This window comes from Salmo salar, chromosome ssa12, assembly GCF_905237065.1.
Source record: "Salmo salar chromosome ssa12, Ssal_v3.1, whole genome shotgun sequence".
NCBI classification, from domain to species: Eukaryota; Metazoa; Chordata; class Actinopteri; order Salmoniformes; family Salmonidae; genus Salmo; species Salmo salar.
Genome location: NC_059453.1, coordinates 48,397,055 through 48,419,269, shown reverse-complemented (window position 1 = coordinate 48,419,269; position 22,215 = coordinate 48,397,055). Strand labels below are relative to the sequence as shown.

Below are 22,215 nucleotides of genomic sequence, written 5' to 3'. Positions count from 1 at the left end.
GCACCCCTGAGGGTCCCCTGTGTTGAGGATCAGTGTGGTGGATGTGTTGTTACCTTGTTACAGGGATATTGTATGATACATGTATTTTTCAACCTTTTTTTATTTCCCCTTATTTCTTTGTTTCTTTCTCACTTGCTCGTTATCTTTCTTTCTCTCTCCTTTTCTTTCTAAATCTCTATCATTCTGTAACGGTCGTCGTATATAGTGGACCAAGGCGCAGCGGGTTGAGTGCTCATTTTAACGTTTATTAGAACACTTAAATGACAAAACAAGAAAATGAACAAACGCACAGTATTACAGGCTAAACACAGCAGTGCAAAAACAACTTCCCACAAATCCCATGACAAAAACACCCCTCTTAAATAAGACCTTCAATTAGAAGCAATGAAGAGCAGCTGCTTCCAATTGAAGGTCAACCCCATCAACTAAACATAGAAAGACTAGACTAGAACATAGAAATATACTAACAGAACATTAACCAAAACCCCGGAACACTCTAAACAAACACCCCTCTACATAAACACATATCCCAACAAACCCCGAACCACATAAAACAAACACCCCCTGCCACGTCCTGACCAAACTACAATAACAAATAACCCCTTTACTGGTCAGAACGTGACACATTCTTTATTTCTGTCACTTTCTCTCTCGTTCTCTCTATGTACAGTTGAAGTCGGAGGTTTACATACACTTATGTTGGAGTCATTCAAACTCGTTTTTCAACCACTCCACACATTTCTTGTTAACAAACTATAGTTTTGGCCTGTCAGTTAGGACATCTACTTTGTGTGTGACACAAGTAATTTTTCCAACAATTATTTCCAGACAGATTATTTCACTTATCATTCACTGTATCACAATTCCAGTGGGTCAGAAATTTACATACGCTAAGTTGACTGTGCCTTTAAACACCTTGGAAAATTCCAGAAAATGATGTCATGGCTTTAGAAGCTTCTGATAGGCTAATTGACATAATTTTAGTCAATTGGAGTTGTACCTATGGATGCATTTCAAGGCCTACCTTCAAACTCAGTGCCTCTTTGCTTGACATCATGGGAAAATCAACAAAAAAAATCAGCCAAGATCTCAGAAAAACAGTTGTAGACCTCCACAAGTCTGGTTCATCCTTGGAAGCAATTTCCAAATGCCTGAAGGTACCACGTTCATCTGTACAAACAATATTACGGAAGTATAAACACCATTGGACCACGCAGCTGTCATACCGCTCAGGAAGGAGACGCGTTCTGTCTCCTAGAGATGAACATACTGTGGTGCAAAAAGTGCAAATCAAACCCAGAACAACAGTAAAGGACCTTGTGAAGACGCTGGAGGAAACAGGTACAAAAGTATCTATATCCACAGTAAAACGAGTCCTATATCAACATAACCTGAAAGGCCGCTCAGCAAGGAAGAAGCCACTGCTCCAACACCGGCATAAAAAAGCCAGACTACGGTTTGGGGACACATGGGGACAAAGATCATACTTTTTGGAGAAATGTCCTCTGGTCTGATTAAACAAAAATAGAACTGTTTGGCCATAATGACCATCATTATGTTTGGAGGAAAAAGAGGGAGGCTTGCAAGCTGAAGAACACCATCCCAACCCGTGACGCATCGGGGTGGCAGCATCATGTTGTGTGGATGCTTTGCTGCAGGAGGGACTGGTGCACTTCACAAAATAGATGGCATCATGAGGAGGAAAATGATGTGGATATATTGAAGCAACATCTCAAGACATCAGTCAGGAAGTTAAACCTTGGTCGCAAATGGGTCTTCCAAATGGACAATGACCCCAAGCATACTTCCAAAGTTGTGGCAAAATTGCTTAAGGACATCAAGTCAAGGTATTGGAGTGGCCATCACAAAGCCCTGACCTCAATCCTATCGAAAATTTGTGGGTAGAACTGAAAAAGCGTGTACGAGCAAGGAGGCCTACAAACCTGACTCAGTTACACCAGCTCTGGCAGGAGGAATGGGCCAAAATTCACCCATCTTATTGTGGAAGCTTGTGGAAGGCTGCCTGAAACGTTTGACCCAAGTCAAACAATTTAAAGGCAATGCTACCAAATACTAATTGAGTGTATGTAAACTTCTGACCCTCTGGGAATATGATGAAAGAAATAAAAGCTGAAATAAATCATTCTCTCTACTATTATTCTGACATTTCACATTCTTAAAATAAAGTGGTGATCCTAACTGACCTAAGACAGGACATTTTTACTAGGATTAAATGTCAGGAATTGTGAAAAACTTAGTTTAAATGTATTTGGCTAAGGTGTATGTAAACTTCCGACTTCAACTGTATCTCTACTCTGTTTCTTTCTATCTCTCTCTCTCTCTCTATCATCCTTTTGTCGTATCTCTTTTTGTCAATCACTCTACTTCTGTTTCTCTCTTACTCTTATCTAAGCTGTTTTCTGATGGTCACTGTGTTCCATTCCTCAATGGAACAAACCTTGCTCTGTGTTGAGTCATTCATTCGATTTACATGTGAGTGGGTGGGTGGGTGTGTGTGCGTGCGTGCGTGTGTGTGTGTGTGTGTGTGTGTGTGTGTGTGTGTGTGTGTGTGTGTGTGTGTGTGTGTGTGTGTGTGTGTGTGTGTGGTTTACCACAGTATCCAGGTTTTTTTTATCCGACTGACGTAGATGTTATGTTTCTTTCTTGTGTTTTCATGTTTTCACTCTTTCTCTGTCACTCTCTCCGTGTCCCCTTTCCCTTTATCAGCAGGATCTGATGGGAATGTTGTTTTTCTCCGAAGAGTTTTTAACTCATCTAATCTCTCGCTCGCTCGCCCCCCCCTCTCCTCCACCCTCCCTCCATATAGAGTCGGTGGACACTAAGCTGATGAACTTCAGTAACCTGCTGATGATGTACCAGGAGCAGGGGGGCAGCCCGGACTCCGACGACGACGGCTCCAAGCTCTCCATGCTGCCCCACCTGGCCGACCTGGTCAGCTACAGCATCCAAAAGGTCATCGGCTTCGCCAAGATGATCCCTGGCTTCAGGTGGGTGGAGGGCTGAGTGGGGTAAGGGGGGTGGGTGGGTGGGTGGATTAGGTAGGGGATGAGGGGATAGCAAGGGGGGTAAATGTGTGTGTGTGTGGGGGGGTTGTACTTTACATTGTGTGCTTGTTTTTTTGAGAGAGAGAGAGAGAGAGAGAGATTGTGTGCGTTCATGTGTTTGTGTGTGTTCCTACAATGTGCCCCAAAAAATGTGTATATGTGATACTCCAATATGAGTAAAACCACTTGTGAACGAAGCCTTATTTGTGTGTTTACTCGTTTAAGGGTCTGAGTGTTCCTACAAACAAGGACAAATGTGCCTACACATGCAATTATTTCTGTTATCTTTTGTTATCAGCAGCTGATATCTGTCCTACACATGACACGAGTGGCTGTCGTCACAGTAACCTTAGGCGTGTGTGTGGTCGTCACTGTGTACATTCTGTCTTCATCCCCCCCGGGTGGCAGAGTAAAGTGAGGTCGAGGACACAGTAACGGGCATTGTTAGTCATGATCACGTAAGCTGTCTTCTGACCCAAGAAGAGCTTTGAGCTTAAAGGCTTGTCAGTGCTCTACAATTAATGTTAGAAAGCCGTTGCTTCTCGAAGACTATAATACACATTATGAATGTCTTACTACAGCTGAATTGTTGTATTAGTCAAATGTTTTTTCTGTCTTTTGAGTCTTTTGTTAACAAGCTATACAAACAGTATAGCTTCAATATGTTGAAAACTAGTTCATGCATCCATAGCGCTGTTTATGTATTTGAGAGTGGTTCTTTCTCAAGCCCCATCCCTCAGCTTAAAGCAAGCCTAGTGGCAGAAACAGGCTGTCAAAATTACAGCTTGCATCTTTAACATCGCACTGAAGATGTGATTGGTTGATTAGGTCGAAGGTCATATTGCGTCAGTAAAGAACTAGGGGTCTTCAGTACGTTTACCCTGAAATAGTACAAAGAATACAAAACAAATCATCAAAAATAAATAACATTTTCAATTCAATCCTGTACAACTTCATTTATCCCCTCAGGGGCTATAATATCTACTGATTGCAGCTCGTTAGCCATAATGGATATACAAGTTTCTGGGGAAACTCGTAACACCTGCCGTGACGAATATGACAGAGTTTGTGACGGATATGACATAGAAGTTCCTGCGGAAACTCTTAACTTCTGCCGTGACAGATATGACGGGTTGTTGTTTTTTCACCCGACAACAGACCTTGTGTTGTCGTACAGTGTTTGCTCCTTTTGGTGCATGTCAAGTTTGCCAACAGAGGCCATCGCTCAGTGTCATGGAGGTCATGGAAAAGGGCCTGTCTTTCCTGGACGTCATTATACACATTGTGTGTGTGTGTGTGTGTGTGTGTGTGTGTGTGGACGCGCGCATGCATGTGTGAGATACAGCGCCTTACAACTCTAGACAATTATTTATCTCGATTGCACAACACAACTGCTCAAACTAATGGGTATACATCTTTGGTAACTCAATGACAGGGTAGGAAAACCACCTACATGAACATGACATGAACTTCCTTATATCACCACTTGTGAGTGGAGTTTATAAAGGTGTTATGAATAGCCAATAGCTATCTTGTGCCCCATCTATCTAAAGTGTCACCAGATCCTTCCACTATTTACCCCCTATAGCTAGATCTAGATCCCCCAGCCTTTTAACTTAACCCCTGTCTGACCATTAGCCCACTGTGCGACTGGAACGACTGATTTCTTTGACCAATCAGATATCGTGGGCTGGAACCAACCGTCTCCTAAATCTCAATCTACAACCTAAATCTCAATCTCTTTCTGACCGTAAGAAGACCGTAAGCCGACTGATTATGTCCTCTTCTTTTAACAGATGCCATCTTCCTGATTCACGTTCATTAACTACCAAACGGAAGAAAAACGACTTAAACAATGAGAAACGCTCCTTTCTGTTTCCCGCTGCAAAATCTTTTTTTTCTGCGGTGTGCGCTAATGAATACACCCCTGGTTGTAATCCTTCCAGGGAGCTGACGGCTGAGGACCAGATTGCCCTGCTCAAATCGAGTGCCATCGAGGTGATAATGCTGCGCTCCAACCAGTCCTTCAACCTGGAGGACATGTCCTGGAGCTGCGGAGGGCCCGACTTCAAGTATTGCGTCAACGACGTCACTAAAGGTACGAGACTTAGGCAGGCTAGCACACACATGTATGTGTGAGGACGGAACACAGACCCTGAGATCGACACACACAACATAGGCAGTCATAAACCATTGTACTCTGTCAACGATGGCACTAGCACTAGCACACACACACAAACACCAGTCATTTCGCTTAGAGGACGTGTTCTGAAACTGTGGGGGACACCACTTTAAAAAAAGGCGAGTCAATGTGACACTCCCACACACACTCACTTGACAACCATTGCTGCCACTAAAGGTGAGCGAGAAAGGGTAACAAAAATGCATGCGTTTGTGCAGGCACAAAACACACAGATACACACTCTCCAATACACTCTCCAGTACATGTCCCGTGGCCTTCCTATCATGACTGTGTGTCAGTTCCGCCAGGAACGCTGAAATGGAGTGTAAACACACTTTGGCACGTGTACCTATAAACACGTACTCTCACACACACCATACACCCATCCGCAGACCCTCAAGGCACGGCATTCATTTGCCTTTCAAAGAAGCCTCGGGTATTTTTACAGATCAACCGAAGAATGTCACTCTAGACCAAGACTCTCACAAAGTGTCTGGTCTCTCACAGAACGAATTTGGCTTTGTCCTAGAAGACAAACCTAAGTTAGCCATGGCATCTCTGTGGCCGACCAGTCAATTGGAGTTTTAGTCGGGCTCGACAGCAAATTAGCCAGACTTTTCCTGAAAACAAGGAAAACAAGCATTGTACCCATTTTGTATTTTCACTCAAAATGATGCTGTTGTTGTCTTCTGTAGCTATAGTTACTTTGTCAGCTTTTGTCTAGCGACACTCCATTCTCCTTTGTTACAAGGCGATTTGAATAAGCAGGCTATGATTGTTAACCAGCTGCAGTATTATTCAATAGAAGTAAATAGAGATAATTAATAACTAACAATTCATTCAACAATTGATAACGCACAAGTAGACTTTTTTTGGTTGTTAAGTTGGCAACTTGCTTTTTTCTCATTTTCCTTTTGTTATGTTCCAAAGTAGACAACCAGGAGACATGTAGTTGCGTTTACCACCTAACTAAAGTGAACTGAGGTAAACTACACGTTTCCGTCGACAACGCTACGACTTGTATGCTATTCAGTTAATCCATTTCTTATTCATGAAACCACACAAATCCTCAGTGTTAGGGAAACCATGTGAAAACCGTAAGATCAATAATTGGAAATAAACCCATACATCTTTGAAAATGGCATTGAGAGGAGTGTTAGGGAAACCATAATCAACAGTTATTTGTTATCTGGGCCCTTGTAATCTAGGAGTGCTAAACTAGGATCAGTTTGGCCTTTGAAATTATAATGAATAAGAGACATACAATGAACAAAAATATAAACGCAACATGCAACAATTTCAACGATTTTACTGAGTTACAGTTCATATAAGGAAATCAGTCAATTGGAATAAATTCATTAGGCCCTAGTCTATGGATTCCACGTGACTGGGAATACAGATATGCATCTGTTGGTCACAGATACCTTAAATAAAAGGTAGGGGTGCGGATCAGAAAACCAGTCAGTATCTGGTGTGACCACCATTTGCCTCCTTCGTTTAGAGTTGAACAGGCTGTTGAGTGTGGCCTGTGGAATTGTTGTCCCACTTCTCTCCAATGGATGTGCGAAGTTGCTGCATATTGATGAGAACTATAATGCGTTGTCGTACACGTCGATCAAGAGCGTCCCAAACATGCTCAATGGGTGACATGTCTGGTGCAGGCCATGGAAGAACTGGGACATTTTCAGCTCCAAGAAATTGTGTAAAGACCCTTGCGTCATGGGTCCGTGCAATATCATGCTGAAACATGAGGTGATGGCAGCGGATTAATGGCACAACAATGTGCTTCCGGATCTCGTCACGGTACCTCTGTGCATTCAAATTGCCATCAATAAAATGCAATTGTGTTTGTTGTCAGTAGCTTATTCACGCCCATACCATAACCCTACCGCACTCTATTCACAACGTTGACATCAGCAAACCGGTCGCCCACACGACACCATACACTCTGTCTGCCATCTGCCCAGTATAATTGAAACAGGAATAAATCTGTGAAGAGCACACTTCTCTAGTGTGCCAGTGGCCATCGAAGATGAGCATTTGCCTATTAAAGTCGGTTACGACACCGAACTGCAGTCTGCTCAAGACCCTGGTGAGGATGACGAGCATGCAGATGAGTTTCTGACAGTTTGTGCAAAAATTCTTTGCTTATGCAAAGCCCATGGTTTCATCAGCTGTCCATGTGGCTGGTCTCATACGATCCCGCAGGTTAAGAGGCCGGATGTGGAGGTCCTGGGCGTGGTTACATGTGGTCTGCAGTTGAGGGGCCGGTTGGACGTACTGCCAAATTCTCTAAAACGACATTGGGCTTGGCTTATGGTAGAGAAATGAACATTCTGGCAGCAGCTCTAGTAGACATTCCTGCAGTCAGCATGCCAATTGCATGCTCCCTCAATACTTGAGACATCTGTGGCATTGTGCTGTGTGAGAAAACTGCACATTTTAGAGTGGCCTTTTATTGTCCACAGCACAAGGTGCACCTGTGTAATGATCATGCTGTTTAATCAGCTTCTTGATATGCTACACCTGTCAGGTGGATGGATTATCTTGGCAAATGAGAAATGCTCACTAGCAGGGATGTAAACAAATCTGTGCACAACGTTTTAGAGACATTTCATTTCAGCTCATGAAACATGGGACCAACACTTTACATGTTGTGTTTATATTTTTTGTTCAGTGTAGATATACTGTATAATATATCACATACATTATATAATATAAATCAATTTCTTATCTCACAAAACCACACCAATCCTTAGTGTTAAACAATATAATGAGAGATACAGTACCACTCAAAAGTTTGGACAAACCTGCTCATTCAAGGGTGTTTCTCTATTTTTACTATTTTATACACTGCAGAATAATAGTATAATAATAGTGAAGACATCAAAACTATGAAATAACACATACGGAACCAAAAAAGTGTTAAACAAATCCAAAATATATTTTATATTTGAGATTCTTCAAAGTAGCCACCCTTTTGCCTTGATGACAGCTTTGCACACTCTTAATAAAAAGAAAAACCCTTGAATGAGTAGGTGTGTCCAAACGTTTGACTGGTACTGTATATCGTGATTGTTATCTGATCTGATTGACGGTGTGTGTGTGTGTGTGTGTGTGTGTGTGTGTGTGTGTGTGTGTGTGTGTGTGTGTGTGTGTGCGTGTGCGTGTGTGTGTTGTGTCCTGCAGCGGGCCACACTCTGGAGCTGCTGGAGCCTCTGGTCAAATTCCAGGTGGGCCTGAAAAAACTCAACCTCCACGAGGAGGAACACGTGCTGCTCATGGCCATCTGCCTACTCTCCCCAGGTACACGCTGACACTGGGTGTATGTGTGTGGGGGGGGGGTTCGGGTAGTGTGTGTGTCTGTCATGAATTGTTTATGTGAGTCTGCTTGTTTTTGTGAGGATCAGTTAGCTTGTGTGTGTGTGTGTGGGGGGGGGGGTTGTGTGTCTTTGTGCTGAAGTTCACACACCTGTGCGTGTGTGTATATTTTGTACATTTTCGTCAGTGAGGTTGACGATAACATGTGCATATACAGTGCATTCGGAAAGTATTCAGACCCCTTGACTTTTTCCACATTTTGTTACGTTACAGCCTTATTCTGAAATGGATTAAATCAATTGTTTCCCTCATCAATCTACACACAATATGCCATAATGACAAAGTGATAACAGGTGGTTAGGAATGTTTGTACATTTCTTACAAATAAAAACAGAAATACCTTATTTACATAAGTATTCAGAACCTTTCCTATAAGACTCAAAATTGAGCTCAGGTGCATCCTGTTTCCATTGATCATGGTTGAGATGTTTCTACAACTTGATTGGAGTCCATCTTTGGTAAATTCAATTGATTGGACATGATTTAGAAAGGCACACACTTGTCTATATAAGGTCCCACAGTTGACAGTGCATGTCAGAGCAAAAACCAAGTCATGAGGTCAAAGGAATTGAAGGTCCCTGAGAGCACAGTGGCCTCCATCATTCTTAAATGAAAGAAGTTTAGAACCACCAAGCCCGGCCAAACTGAGCAATCGGGGGAGAAGGGCCTTGGTCAGTGAAGTGACCAAGAACCCGATGATAACTCTGACAGAGCTCTAGAGTTCCTCTGGGGAGATGGGAGAACCTTCCAGAAGGACAACCATCTCTGTAGCACTCCACCAATCAGGCCTTTATGGTAAAGTGGCCAGACGGAAGCCACTCCTCAGTAAAAGGCACATGACAGCCCGCTTGGAGTTTGCCAAAAGGCAGCTAAAGTACTCTCAGACCATGAGAAACAAGATTCTCTGGTCTGATGAAACCAAGATTGAACACTTTGGCCTGAATGCCAAGCGTCACGTCAGGAGTAAATCTGGCACCATCCCTACAGTGAATCATAGTGGTGGCAGTTTTGGGGATGTTTTTCAGCGGCAGGTACTGGGAGACAAATCAGGATCTCAGGAAAGATGAACGGAGGCAAAGTACAGAGAGATCCTTGATGAAAACCTGCTCCAGAGTGCTCAGACTGGGACGAAGATTCACCTTCCAACAGGACAATGACCCTAAGCACACAGCCAAGACAACGTAGGAGTGGCTTTGGGACAAGTCTTTGAATGACCTTGAGTGGCCCAGCCAGAACCCGCACTTGAACCCAATCAAACATCTCTGGAGAGACCTGAAAAAAGCTGTGTAACGACACTCCCATCCAACCTGACAGAGCTTGAGATGATCTGCAGAGAAGAATGGGAGCAACTCCCCAAATACAGGTGTGCCAAGCTTGTAGCGTCATACCCAAGAAGACACTGTAATCTGGCTGTAATCGCTGCCAAAGGTGCTTCAAGTACTGAGTAAAGGGTCTGAATACTTATGTAAATGTGATATTTCCGTTTTACATTTGCAAAAATGTGTAAAAACCTGTTTTTGCTTTGTGATTATTATTATTTTTAATCCATTTTAGAATAAGGCTGTAACGAATCAAAATATGGAGAAAGTCAAGCGGTGTGAATACTTTCTGAATGCACTGTACATGCATGCACTGCGTGCCTGTGTTTGTAAATTAATATTATTCAATTTCTTGTCTCATGAATTCCTTAGTGTCTGATAATATGTGTGTATATACACTGAGTATACAAAAACATTAGGAACACCTTACTAATATTGAGTTGCACCCCCTTTTGCCCTCAGAACAGCATAAATTTGTGTCAATATGGGTCAAGTTTGCTGGATGTCCTTTGGGTGGTGGACCATTCTTGATACACACAGGAAACTGTTGAGCGTGAAAAACACAGTAGTGTTGCAGTTCTTGACACACTCAAACAGGTGCCTTGGCACCTACGACCATACGCCGTTCAAAGCTACTTAAATATTTTGTCTTGCCTTTTCACCCTCTGAATGGCACGCATACACAATCCATGTCTCAATTGACTTGAGGCTTAAAAATCCTTCTTTAACTGGTCTCCTCCCCTTCATCTACACTGATTGAAGTGGATTTAACAAGTGACATCAATAAGGGATCATAGCTTTCACCTGGATTCACCTGGACAGTCTATGTGTTCTTAATGTTTTGTACACTCAGTGTAGATTTCCCAGTTTACTGTAGGCTAAAATATACATGCAAGCGTATTTGTACATTATATAATATTAACCTAATTGATTTATTTTCCTATGAAACCACACATATGCTTAGTTTTAGGCTGATGTTAGGCTACCATAAGCTTTTGGTCATGGCTATGGGGAGGTGTGCCACTTTTCATACAATAAGGTAATTTCTGGACTTCATTTCTGGACATTTAGCGGACTCATTTTGGCTCAAGAGCACCTCTCTGAGGCAAAAGTTCTATATAGCCTCTTTAAAGTCTTACCAGCCATGTCTTCCCACTCCCTTCATGTGTAGACACTGTCTGGTATGGTGCAGGAGATAATGAGAATGAAGAAGCCCTTTAAAGTCTTACCAGCCATGTCTTCCCCCTCCCTTCATGTGTAGACACTGTCTAGTATGGCGCTGGACGATGCTGAATACGAAGAAGCCCTTTAAAAGTCTTACCGTCCGTGTCTCCTTGCGCCTCTCCCTCCTTTCTCTCCCCTCCAGACCGTCCGGGCGTGCAGGATCACGGGCGCATCGAGACCCTGCAGGACCGTTTGTCGGAGACGCTGCAGGCCTACATCCAGCTGCACCACCCTGGCGGCCGCCTCGTGTATGCCAAAATGATCCAGAAGCTGGCGGACCTGCGCAGCCTGAACGAAGAGCACTCCAAGCAGTACCGCTCGCTGTCCTTCCAGCCCGAGCACAGCATGCAGCTGACCCCGCTGGTGCTGGAGGTGTTCGGCAGCGAGGTCTCCTAAATTAACACTTTTTGGTGACCTTTGATGGAGGTGGATGAGGTGGACGAAGGGTCATAGGAGAGGTGGGAGGAGAGTATGAGGTGGGAGCTATGAGGAATGTGGTTAGACGGACTGTGGATGGTGTGAATGTAAGTGTGTCTTGTGAGGGAGGGGGGAGGGGGGAGGGGGGGTAATAGAAGTGTGTGTGTGTGTGTGTGTGTGTGTGTGTGTGTGTGTGTGTGTGTGTGTGTGTGTGTGTGTGTGTGTGTGTGTGTGTGTGTGTGTGTGTGTGTGTGTTAGAAAGTTCCCTGCCGTGTGTGCGTGAGGAGCTTCGGTAGGTCAGGCCTGGGACTGGGTACCTGAGGAGCTGTTGACTGGAACATGCAAAGCGATGGGGAGCGAATGATACAAACAAGGGAATTTACTTCAGAACCATACATACATGGAACTTCTGCCTATATTTGACATGTACGCTTACCTTGGTATTTAAGAGACAGTATATTGCCAAACAGTATTGCGTCTTGTGTGCCGGTACATACAGTACACCGTGTGCTTTTTGTGTGTGTGTCATGCAAGTGCTGCTTTTATGCATGGCGGTGTATGATCACTCATACATATGATTACACACATACACACACACGTAAGGACACTCACTTATACAGTTAGCCAATATGTTGGAGCTACCTCTGATTTTCTCCTCTCAGTTTTTGTATTCAGAAATACACACAGTATAGAACCTTCAAAATGCATGATAACATTTCAATCGTGGATAGCAAATACATACTACGTCCTCCCTGGAGCAAAAACAGTGCCTGCAAAGTATTTCCACATGTTTCTCTCATCCTTTCTCCGGTTATTCCGCTCAATCGCTTCCCTCAAGGGCAAGTGTTTGAGTGTACCGTATACGCAGCAAAACGCACGTTCTTCACCTCTGCCAAAGGTATTGTCAACGCTCTCTAAGCTTCCAGGCTTCTAGTGTAGCCACATGATGCCTTTTATGTGCACACTCACCATTTGCGCTAGCTTTTGCTAACTAGCCTCTAGGAATTGATGAAGGAAATGTGTATACTCTGAATAGATTCATACAGCCTACGGAATATTATCTGTAACCTGGAAATAGTTTGGTGTCGGAATAGTGTGTGGGAGCTGTGGCTGTTTAGTCACTAAAACAAGCTGTCAATCAAACCAAGCCAGAGCTCTGGTTGTTTAGGGTGGGGGGGGGGGGGATTATGATAGCTCTAAATAGACTTAGCTACAACTTCTATGTATCACGAACACTGCTACCTGTACTCATGCGTATCTATTAATATATGTCTATGTTTAAGTTATACCACCGTTTTTAAAGGGCTACAATGCCAAACTCTGACTGGAAATGCATAGTTAGGTCAGTTACTCTACTGTCCACGTCTTTTTGTATTATAGCCACAAACCATGCAAGTTATCTGGACAGGATCTTAAAACAATTCCATGAATTGTTCATTTTTTTTTCCTCAAATGTACAGTTTTTAGTAGGTGGAGTGTTTCAAAGCTGCTTCTTCACAGATATCACCCCTTTCGTTTCCAACTCGGAAGTGGAATTAGTTGAAAAGAATGTCTTGAGGACTCGGATGGACCGTTTTCTGTTTAGTTTTTTGACACGTCTGAGTCCTCCGGTGTTGTATGCTGCTCAGCCCTCCAGTGGCTGCATCCTGTAAATACTACGTATCGATACAATGACCGCGCAGCTGTACATAGGGCTACATAGATATTACTACTACTAACGCTTAGTAAGATATTCTTGGATTATATATGCAAACATGATATTGATGACCGTGTTTTATGACTTATCTCACTTTCTCTCTCTGAAACACTATGCTTTCTCAACTTTTTTTTTATATATATATACAGTACCAGTGAAAGTTTGGACATACCTACTCATTCAAGGGTTTTTCTTTATTTTTACTATTTTCTACATCGTAGAATAATAGTTAAGACATCAAATCTATGAAATCATACATATGGAATCATGTAGTAACCAAAAAAGTGAAAATATATTTTAGATGTTAGATTCTTCAAAGTAGCCACTCTTTGCCTTGATGACAGCTTTGCACACTCTTGGCATTCTCTCAACCAGCTTCATGAGGAATGCTTTTCCAGCAGTCTTGAAGGAGTTCCAACATATGCTGAGCACTCGTTGGCTGCTTTTCCTTCACTCTGTGGTCCAACTCATTCCAATCTCAATTAGGTTGAGGTCAGGTGATTCTGGAGGCCGGGTCATCTGATGCAACACTCCATCACTCTCCTTGGTCAAATTGCCCTTACACAGCCTGGAGGTGTGTTTTGGGTCATTGTCCTGTTGAAAAACGAATGATAGTCCCCTAAGCGCAAACCAGATGGGATGACGTACCACTGCACAATTCTGTGGTAGCCATGCTGGTTAAGTGTGCCCTGAATTCTAAATAAATCACTGACAATGTCACCAGCAAAGCACTCCCACACCATCACACCTCCTCCTCCATGCTTCACTCTGGGAACCACACATGCGTAGATCATCCGGTCATCTACTCTACGTCTCACAAAGACACGGCGATTGGAATAAAAAATCTCAAATTTCGCCACATCAGACCAAAGAACAGATTTCCACCGGTCTAATGTCCATTGCTCATGTTTCTTGGCCCAAGCAAGTCTCTTCTTATTGGTGTTCTTTGGTAGTGGTTTCTTTGCAGCAAATTGACCATAAAGGCCTGATTTCATGCAGTCTCTTCTAAACAGTTGATGTTGAGATGTCTGTTACTTGAAGCATTATTTTGGGCTGCAATCTGAGGTGCAGTTAACTCTAATGAGCGTATCTTCTGCAGCAGAGGTAACTTTAGGTCTTCCTTTCCTGTGGCGGTCCTCATGAGAGCCAGTTTCTGCGACTGCACTTGAAGAAACTTTCAAAGTTCTTGTCTTAAAGTAATGATGGACTGTCATTTCTCTTTGCTTATTTGAGCTGTTCTTGCCATAATATGGACTTGGTCTTTTACCAAATAGGGCTATCTTCTGTATTCCACCCCTACCTTGTCACAAACAACTGATTGGCTCACAAACAAATTCCACAAATTAACTTTTAACAAAGCACACCTGTTAATTGAAATCCTTTCTAGGTGAATACCTCATGAAGCTGGTTGAGAGAATGCCAAGAGTGTGCAAGGCTGTCATCAAGGCAAAGGTTGGCTACTTTGAAGAATCTAACATCTAAAATATATTTGATTTGTTTAACACTTTTTTGGTTACTACATGATTCCATATGTGTTATTTCATAGTTTTGATGTCTTCACTATTGTTCTACAATGTAGAAAATAGTAAAAAAAATAAAGAAAACCCCTGGAATGAGTCTGTGTGTCCAAACTTTTCTACTTATATATATATATATATATATATCTATATAGATGAATCTATATATTTTTGGGTGTGGGTGAGTGATTGATTGACGCGTTGGCTAAGGTTGTGTCGTCGATGGGTGGTTGGCGCCTTTACTTTGGTTAGTCATTTGGGAGAAAAAGGATGTTATACAAGCTGAATATACAGTGCTGCTCTCTAATATAAGCCATATAGAGGGAGATAAATACAAAAAAAGCCAGTTTAAAGAAATGTGGCTCGTATTCATTAGTAGCTATTGATTTCATTGGGCTGTAGATACACAATTGATATATCTAATATGTTTATTTCTATGTCTCAGATGTGCTATTGTACTTGTGTAAAGTAGAATCAACTCATATGCTTTCGATCTCTTCATTCCCCTGTCCATGCACGAACAGTGTGTAAGGTCACCCAAGGGTGGGCAACACATTGGCTGTGTGGATTAGGTGAGTTCACCCATACAATGTAAAGCACTTCATTCCAATCCCTTATTATGAACTATTAAGGCTACCCTACAGAGACCTTAAAGGTTTTTAGGGAGCACCTGTTGACCACATTTAATGTCATATCACCTGCTCCAGTGTTCAAAATGACCTACATGTATATGATATTGTAAAGCAAGTGAATGGACACTGAGGACCGCTTTCCCTGGACACATTTTATTAAATTCATGTTTAGTCCAGGACTAGGCTTAGCCTAATCTGTGTGCCGGAAACTGGCCGAAGAGGCTATAGCGAGATCTTGGTGTATGGTGAAGTTGCCCTTAGACTTTGACATTGGGTCATTTCCATTACTAATGGTTAAGTTTAGGATTGGGGAAGGAAGAAGCTGAGCCTTGATCTGTACCTAGGGGTTACTTGTCCCCGGAGCCTATAGTATCTCCTTCTGTTTTAATGGGCATGACACATTGACTTCCAATTATGTCAGCCTATAGCTGTGGCCTCGAAGCTAAGACACTGACATCATCTAGGGAAATTGTCAAAAAGAGGGTAAATGAATTGCGTGAGTCGAGGTAGACGGCTCTCTATTGTACATCCTGTCCTTCAGTCCCTGTACGCGAGTGCCACTTCTGCTTCAACCGGACTCGTGATTGGCCAAACAGAAACTACTGTGGCACTTAGTTATGACATCATCACTATAGGCTACAGAGAGGGCTATTTTGTGGTCTTTTTGCAGGACGTGGGTGAGAACAAGGACTCTGTCTTCCTACTGTTGAAGGAACGTAATCAGAACATTGTGTTCTTAGCATACAGTAAACCTTGTCATTGCTTTAAAACATCAACATCAACATTAGACGTCAGATAGTGGACCACAGCCTATTCCATCACTCTCCCCCTTATTGACAGTCATTCATTATTTTGTTATGTCCCCTCCCAGCCACCATAGCAAATGTTCCGTTGAATGACTGCAGAAAAATGACTTTTTAATGGATTTTTATCGATAAGCTATATAAGTCGTATGAAGTGATATTGTTTTGCAAAACACACTAAATACCTAGTGTTAGGAATTCACTTACATAGGCACCTGATGATTCGTGGAATTATTTTAGTTCATACTGTTGATTGACAAGTTCCTCTTTCTCGGGATGTGTTTTATTAAGGTGATGATAGGCTACATGATTCCTTTTACTCAGTACCACTCGTGTTCATGTCAGTTTGGTGAAGGTTATGGTGTGTTGCGAGTTTACGGTTGTTAGATGACTTGTGCATTTTGGGCGGCTTTGGTTTTTAATTTCCTTTCCACATGCATATCTCTGTGTGTACATAAAGAGAGTTGATTGTTTTCAGTTGATGAGATATAGATATACAGTATTGATTTTCGATATGTACGTATAAGGCTCGGGTATCATGTAAGTGCCACAGGGCGGGATGTTGTCACAAATCTCCCCTTTAAAGAAGTACAGGGTAAGGAGAGGTCTCTCTCGCTCGCATCTGGTTTGCACAGTTATCGCTGCTCAATATTCAGTCAACAACCGGAGGGGATATTCCAAAACGCTTGATGAAGAAAAGGCCTAATGTGGCTTTATGACCATTGATATAAACTTTTGACTTTTCACCTAATAAGCTGTTCAATAGCATTAACAATGGGTCGGACAAGCAAACTCTTAAGTTTATTTCTATAGATTTTTGATCAGTAATCCAAATTAAGCATTTTTTTCATTTTCATTCATCGACTTAGAATGTCTCAATTTTAGCTCTGACATTTTTATTGAACGCCGAACTGGAACATACAGGTAACTGCCAAAATAAAGGAAACACTTGGGCAAATGAGGGATGCAAAGTATATTGAAAGCAGGAGCTTCCACACAGGTGTGGTTCCTAAATGATTTAAGCAATTAACATCCCATCGTGCTTAGGGTCATGTATAAAAATGCCCAGTTACCCATTATTTTGGCTACCATGGCTAGAAGAAGAGATCTCAGTGACTTTGAAAGAGGGGGGGTCTCAAATTAGCATAGGGGGTTTAAAGGGTGTGTGTGTCTCAGTCACCAGATCTCAACCCAAATGGGAGATTCTGGAGCAGCTCCTGAGACAGCATTTTCCACCACCTTCAACAGAATTTCTCGTAGAAGAATGGTGTCGCATCACTCCAATAGAGTTCCAGACACTGGTAGAATCTATGCCAAGGACCATTGAAGCTGTTCTGGTGTCTCGTAGCAGCCCACCGCCCTATTAAGACACTTTGTTGGCGTTTCCTTTATTTTGTCAGTTACCTTTAGGAACCATTTATTAAACGAAATTCAACTAGAAATGTTGAGGTTAATACAGTAGGCTATGTCTTTTCTTGTCTTGTTTATATTTCTATGTCAAACAGAGGGTGAACGCCTACATTACAGCCCATGGTACACCAGCATCAGCTAGCTTAACAGTCTCATATTTGAAGTTCTTATGTATAAAGGTTGTACAAAGCAATTACCCATTACAAATCCAGTTTTAAAAAATGATTAGAAATTCAACTCACAAATAGATTTTTTTTTTCTTTAAAGAACATTATACGAATCGTTTTGATCGAGTGAGATTGCCTTTCAATAAATGTTTTGAATGTGACAGGGATTGATACACAGTACCGTTGATTTCGACGTGTAGATTTTTATTTTGTTCTTCTTCAAACATTAAAAAGGAGTGTCCACAATGGATGTACACAACAATGATCTACCTCTTTTAGCTACAGATTATGCTTTAGCATTAAAGCAGTTGCCTCTGTTTTTACTTTTGTAATATGTGTTGGTATTTATTGCTGTCTAATGAAACACTTTGATTACCTCAAAGATGTCTCATCATGCAGACTGGGAGACTATACAGCTAATGAAGTCATTGGTATTTTTTATTTTTTTGTAAAGTATTTTTCAACTAAAAGCATTGCATTTTTTAAGTAACGCACAAAAACCCACCAGAGGTTGTGGTTTAATTGTGCCTGCATTCTGACCAATGGGATTCCAGGCTGGGTTTGGGTTGGCCGGGGTTGCGTTTCATTCTAATACGTGGTTTCCTCCCTTTTTTTCTTAGTTCACTCGCATATCGCACGTCTGACAACTGGGTAGCTGTATGTAAGAAATACCTCCACCTGGTTTCCGCCATATTCGGCTTTCATTGAAGGACAGAAGGGAGGGAGCAACATCCTGGAATGAAACGCAGCCAGAGACTTAACTGTGACCTCTGTATAGAGAGGTCATGAGTCATATGGTTTCGGTCAGAGAGTTGGAGTGTCTGCTCCTCTTGGCACAGTTGGAATGGTCTTTGCCCTCACTAGATGTCTCTCACTCTGTCCCCTTTCCCCAATCCATCTCTTCTCTCTCTCCTTCCCTCCTTCTCTCAGCTCATTTTCTCCACTCTTATGCACCAACCCACCTTTTTAGAGTAGACTATTCCATATAGATCTTCAGATTTTCAGGAAAGGGCAAAAGTTCTGAGAGGACAACCCTCAGTATCCATTTAATGCTGCTTTTATCAAGAACATCACAGATTGATGGGAATGTTGTTATTCTTACTACCATTGGCACGGTTGAGTATCACCCAGCAGAAATATGCTAACCAGGACATAGGAGGCCACAGTGTCGTGTTGTGTAGTTTTTGTAAAGCTGAGTAGTTTAGGTTGGTCTGAAGCTAGGACAAGCTGGTTCTAGAAAAGCACACATGGGGCAAGTTCCTATTTGAACAATGTGGACTTGAGGAAGTAGATGCCCATTTATAAACTTTGATTAAACCGCTTTAATTGATCAGTGTAATATTAATCGCCAGCTACCATAGCCGCGGGAAGTAGGGGTGCTGCAGCACCCCCTGAAAAATCGTAATTACATTATGAAAACATTTTTTTATTTTTTATTTTTTTAACAAAGGTAGGCCTTTACAAGTCCTGTATTAGTGGACCTATATAGCCGTCTGTAGCGCGGGCAAACAAAAACAATTCTGCCCTGCCCGACATTGCTCAGTTAGTACCAATTAAAGATGTTGAGTAACTGCTTTAATATCTTTGAGTACTGTTTTTGAATACTTTTTGGCAATGCTCTCTACTATCTTTCCAACTAACTGTCTCAATTTTGACCATTTGTTTTCAAACAGAACTTTAAATAAGAAAAGACAAAATGTGTCTAGAAAAATCTGCCAGTTTGATAATCAATCATCATGCTAGCTATTGGAGGTACACTACCGTTCAAAAGTTTGGGTTCACTTAGAAATGTCCTTGTTTTCCATGAAAGCATACATGAAATGAGTTGCAAAATGAATAGGAAATATAGTCAAGACGTTGACACGGTTATAAATAATGATTTTTAATTGAAATAATAATTGTGTCCTTCAAACATTGCTTTCGTCAAAGAATCCTCCATTTGCAGCAATTACAGTCTTGCAGACCTTTGTTATTCTAGTTGTCAATTTGTTGAGGTAATCTGAAGAGATTTCACCCCATGCTTCCTGAAGCACCTCCCACAAGTTGGATTGGCTTGATGGGCACTTCTTACGTACCATACAGTCAAGCTACTCCCACAACAGCTCAATAGGGTTGAGATCTGGTGAGTGTGCTGGCAACTACCATTATAGACAGAATTCAAGCTGATTGCTTCTTCCCTAAATAGTTCTTGCATAGCTTGGAGCTGTGCTTTGGGTCATTGTCCTGTGATGAAAATGGCTCCAATTAAGCGCCGTCTACAGGGTATGGCATGGAATTGCAAAATGGAGTGATAGCCTTCCTTGTTCAAGATCCCTTTTACCCTGTACAAATCTCTCACTTTACCACCGCCAAAGCACCCCCAGACCGTCACATAGCCTCCACCATGCTTGACAGATGGCATCAAGCACTCCTCCAGCATCTTTTCATTTTTTCTGCGTCTCAAGAATTGTCTTCTTTGCGATCCAAACACCTCAAACTTAGATTTGTCTGTCCATAACTCTTTTTTCTTAACTTCCTGTGTCTAGTGTCTGTGTTCTTAATCTTTTATTTTTATTGGCTAGTCTGAGATATGGCTTTTTCTTTGCAACTCTGCCTAGAAGGCCAGCATCCCGGAGTTGCCTCTTCACTGTTGACGTTGAGACTGGTGTTTTGCGGGTATTATTTAATGAAGCTGCCAGTTGAGGACTTGTGAGGCGTCTGTTTCTCAAACTAGACACTCTAATGTACTTGTCCTCTTGCTCAGTTGTGCACCGGGCCCTCCCACTCCTCTTTCTATTCTGGTTAGAGCCAGTTTGCGCTGTTCTTTGAAGGGAGTAGTACTCAGCGTTGTACGAGATCTTCAGGTTCTTGGCAATTTCTCGTATGGAATAGCCTTCATTTCTCAGAACAAGAATAGACGGACAAGTTTCAAAAGAAAGTGATTTGTTTCTGGCCATTTTGAGCCTGTAATCGAACCCACAAACGCTGATGCTCCAGATACTCAACTAGTCTAAAGAAGGCCAGTTTTATTGCTTCTTTAATCAGCACCCCAGTTGTCAGCTGTGTTAACATAATTGCAAAAGGGTTTTACAATGATCAATTAGCCTTTTTTTAAATTATAAACTTGGATTAGCTATCACAACGTGCCATTGGAACACAGGAGTGATGGTTGCTGATAATGGGCCTCTGTACTCCTATGTAGATATTCCATAAAGAATCTGCCATTTACAGCTACAATAGTCATTTACAGCATTAACAATGTCTACACTGTCAGATCAATTTGATGTTATTTTATTAGACAAAAAATGAGCTTTTCTGTCAAAAACAAGGACATTTCTAAGTGACCCCAAACTTTTGAACGGTAGTGTATGTAGACCTTGCTACACATGAAATCGATAGAAGCTAACTCAAAAGTACTTTAAAGTTACCTGCATTCACAAAGAATTCCTTTTTCCCAAAGAAAATGGGGAATTGGCTCCCATGTACTCCTCACTCTACACTTTGGGGAACAATGCAGGGAGTGAAAGGAGTTCAGAATTAGTAGCGATTAGCTATAGGTATTGACAGCCAGCAGACACTGTGGCCCTTCAGGGCCTGAGTTGAGTGCCTATAGGAACCTTTTGAAGATTGGAGTGTTTCGTGAAGCAGGATTAGAAAGTTAGCAAGCAAACTTTTCCAATTATCTTTTTCAAGTATGTTAAAACTATTAAAAATATATATATATTGTTTCTCAAGATGGCTTATTTCAAAGATTGGTCAATACTACTTAATAACCTATTATTCTAGCAACAGACGGTGATTCTACTTGAGCTGTCTTTATTGGCAAGAAAATTGAGTTGTTTAAGAATTATTTGTAAAATGTTCGCTTGTTAAATTAATAATCCTGTTTTTAAGACACTGCACCACATCACATTCGATGGAAAGACAGAAACAACAAAAGCACTTAGAGTATTGTTTGTAACACAATGCGTACATTTGGATGAATATGCTATCAATTACTGCCTGTCGATGTCAGCGTTATATGGCTGCAATTATCAAAGTAATTTGTCTAATTTCTTGCAATGTATGTTCTTTGTTTTTATTTCTTTTTAAGATGTTTTTTTTTCTATTACAACAGACATTATAAATGGGTGTTTATGTAATGTTATTTTTGTCAGATGTTTTGCAAATCAAATAATAAACGACTGTGCATAGTGTTGTGTTTTCTGTTTGATCTTTATTGTATGCATAACATTTATGTGATAGGTTTAATATGAATTAAAAACCTATGTTTATTGGTTCAACAGTTCTTGGACACTGCTGCATGAGTGAATAGTCTAGTCAATATAACTAAAATACAATTACAGAGAGAAATCTATAAACTGAATGGGCAGAACTGCGCTCATGTGGTGGAGTAACATACTGTACAAGTGGTGCATCTAAG

General features: G+C 41.6%; 1 protein-coding gene across 3 annotated transcripts in view; it reads left to right on the top strand.

Moving 5' to 3' along the window:
• LOC106565233 (vitamin D3 receptor B) overlaps positions 1 to 19,387 on the top strand; it is an 82,146-nt gene extending 62,759 nt beyond the window's left edge. For 2 of the 3 annotated variants that reach the window (XM_014132121.2, XM_014132119.2), the window contains exons 7-11: positions 2,828 to 3,008; positions 5,012 to 5,163; positions 8,437 to 8,553; positions 11,314 to 11,558; positions 18,434 to 19,387. In XM_014132121.2, coding sequence (XP_013987596.1) covers positions 2,828 to 3,008; positions 5,012 to 5,163; positions 8,437 to 8,553; positions 11,314 to 11,558; positions 18,434 to 18,457 — 719 coding nt within the window. In that variant the 3' untranslated portion in view covers positions 18,458 to 19,387. Of the gene's footprint in view, positions 1 to 2,827; positions 3,009 to 5,011; positions 5,164 to 8,436; positions 8,554 to 11,313; positions 11,733 to 18,433 lie in introns of those variants that run through there. The other variant, XM_014132123.2, reaches the window with a different exon arrangement.
• The last annotated feature ends 2,828 nt before the right edge of the window (positions 19,388 to 22,215 follow it).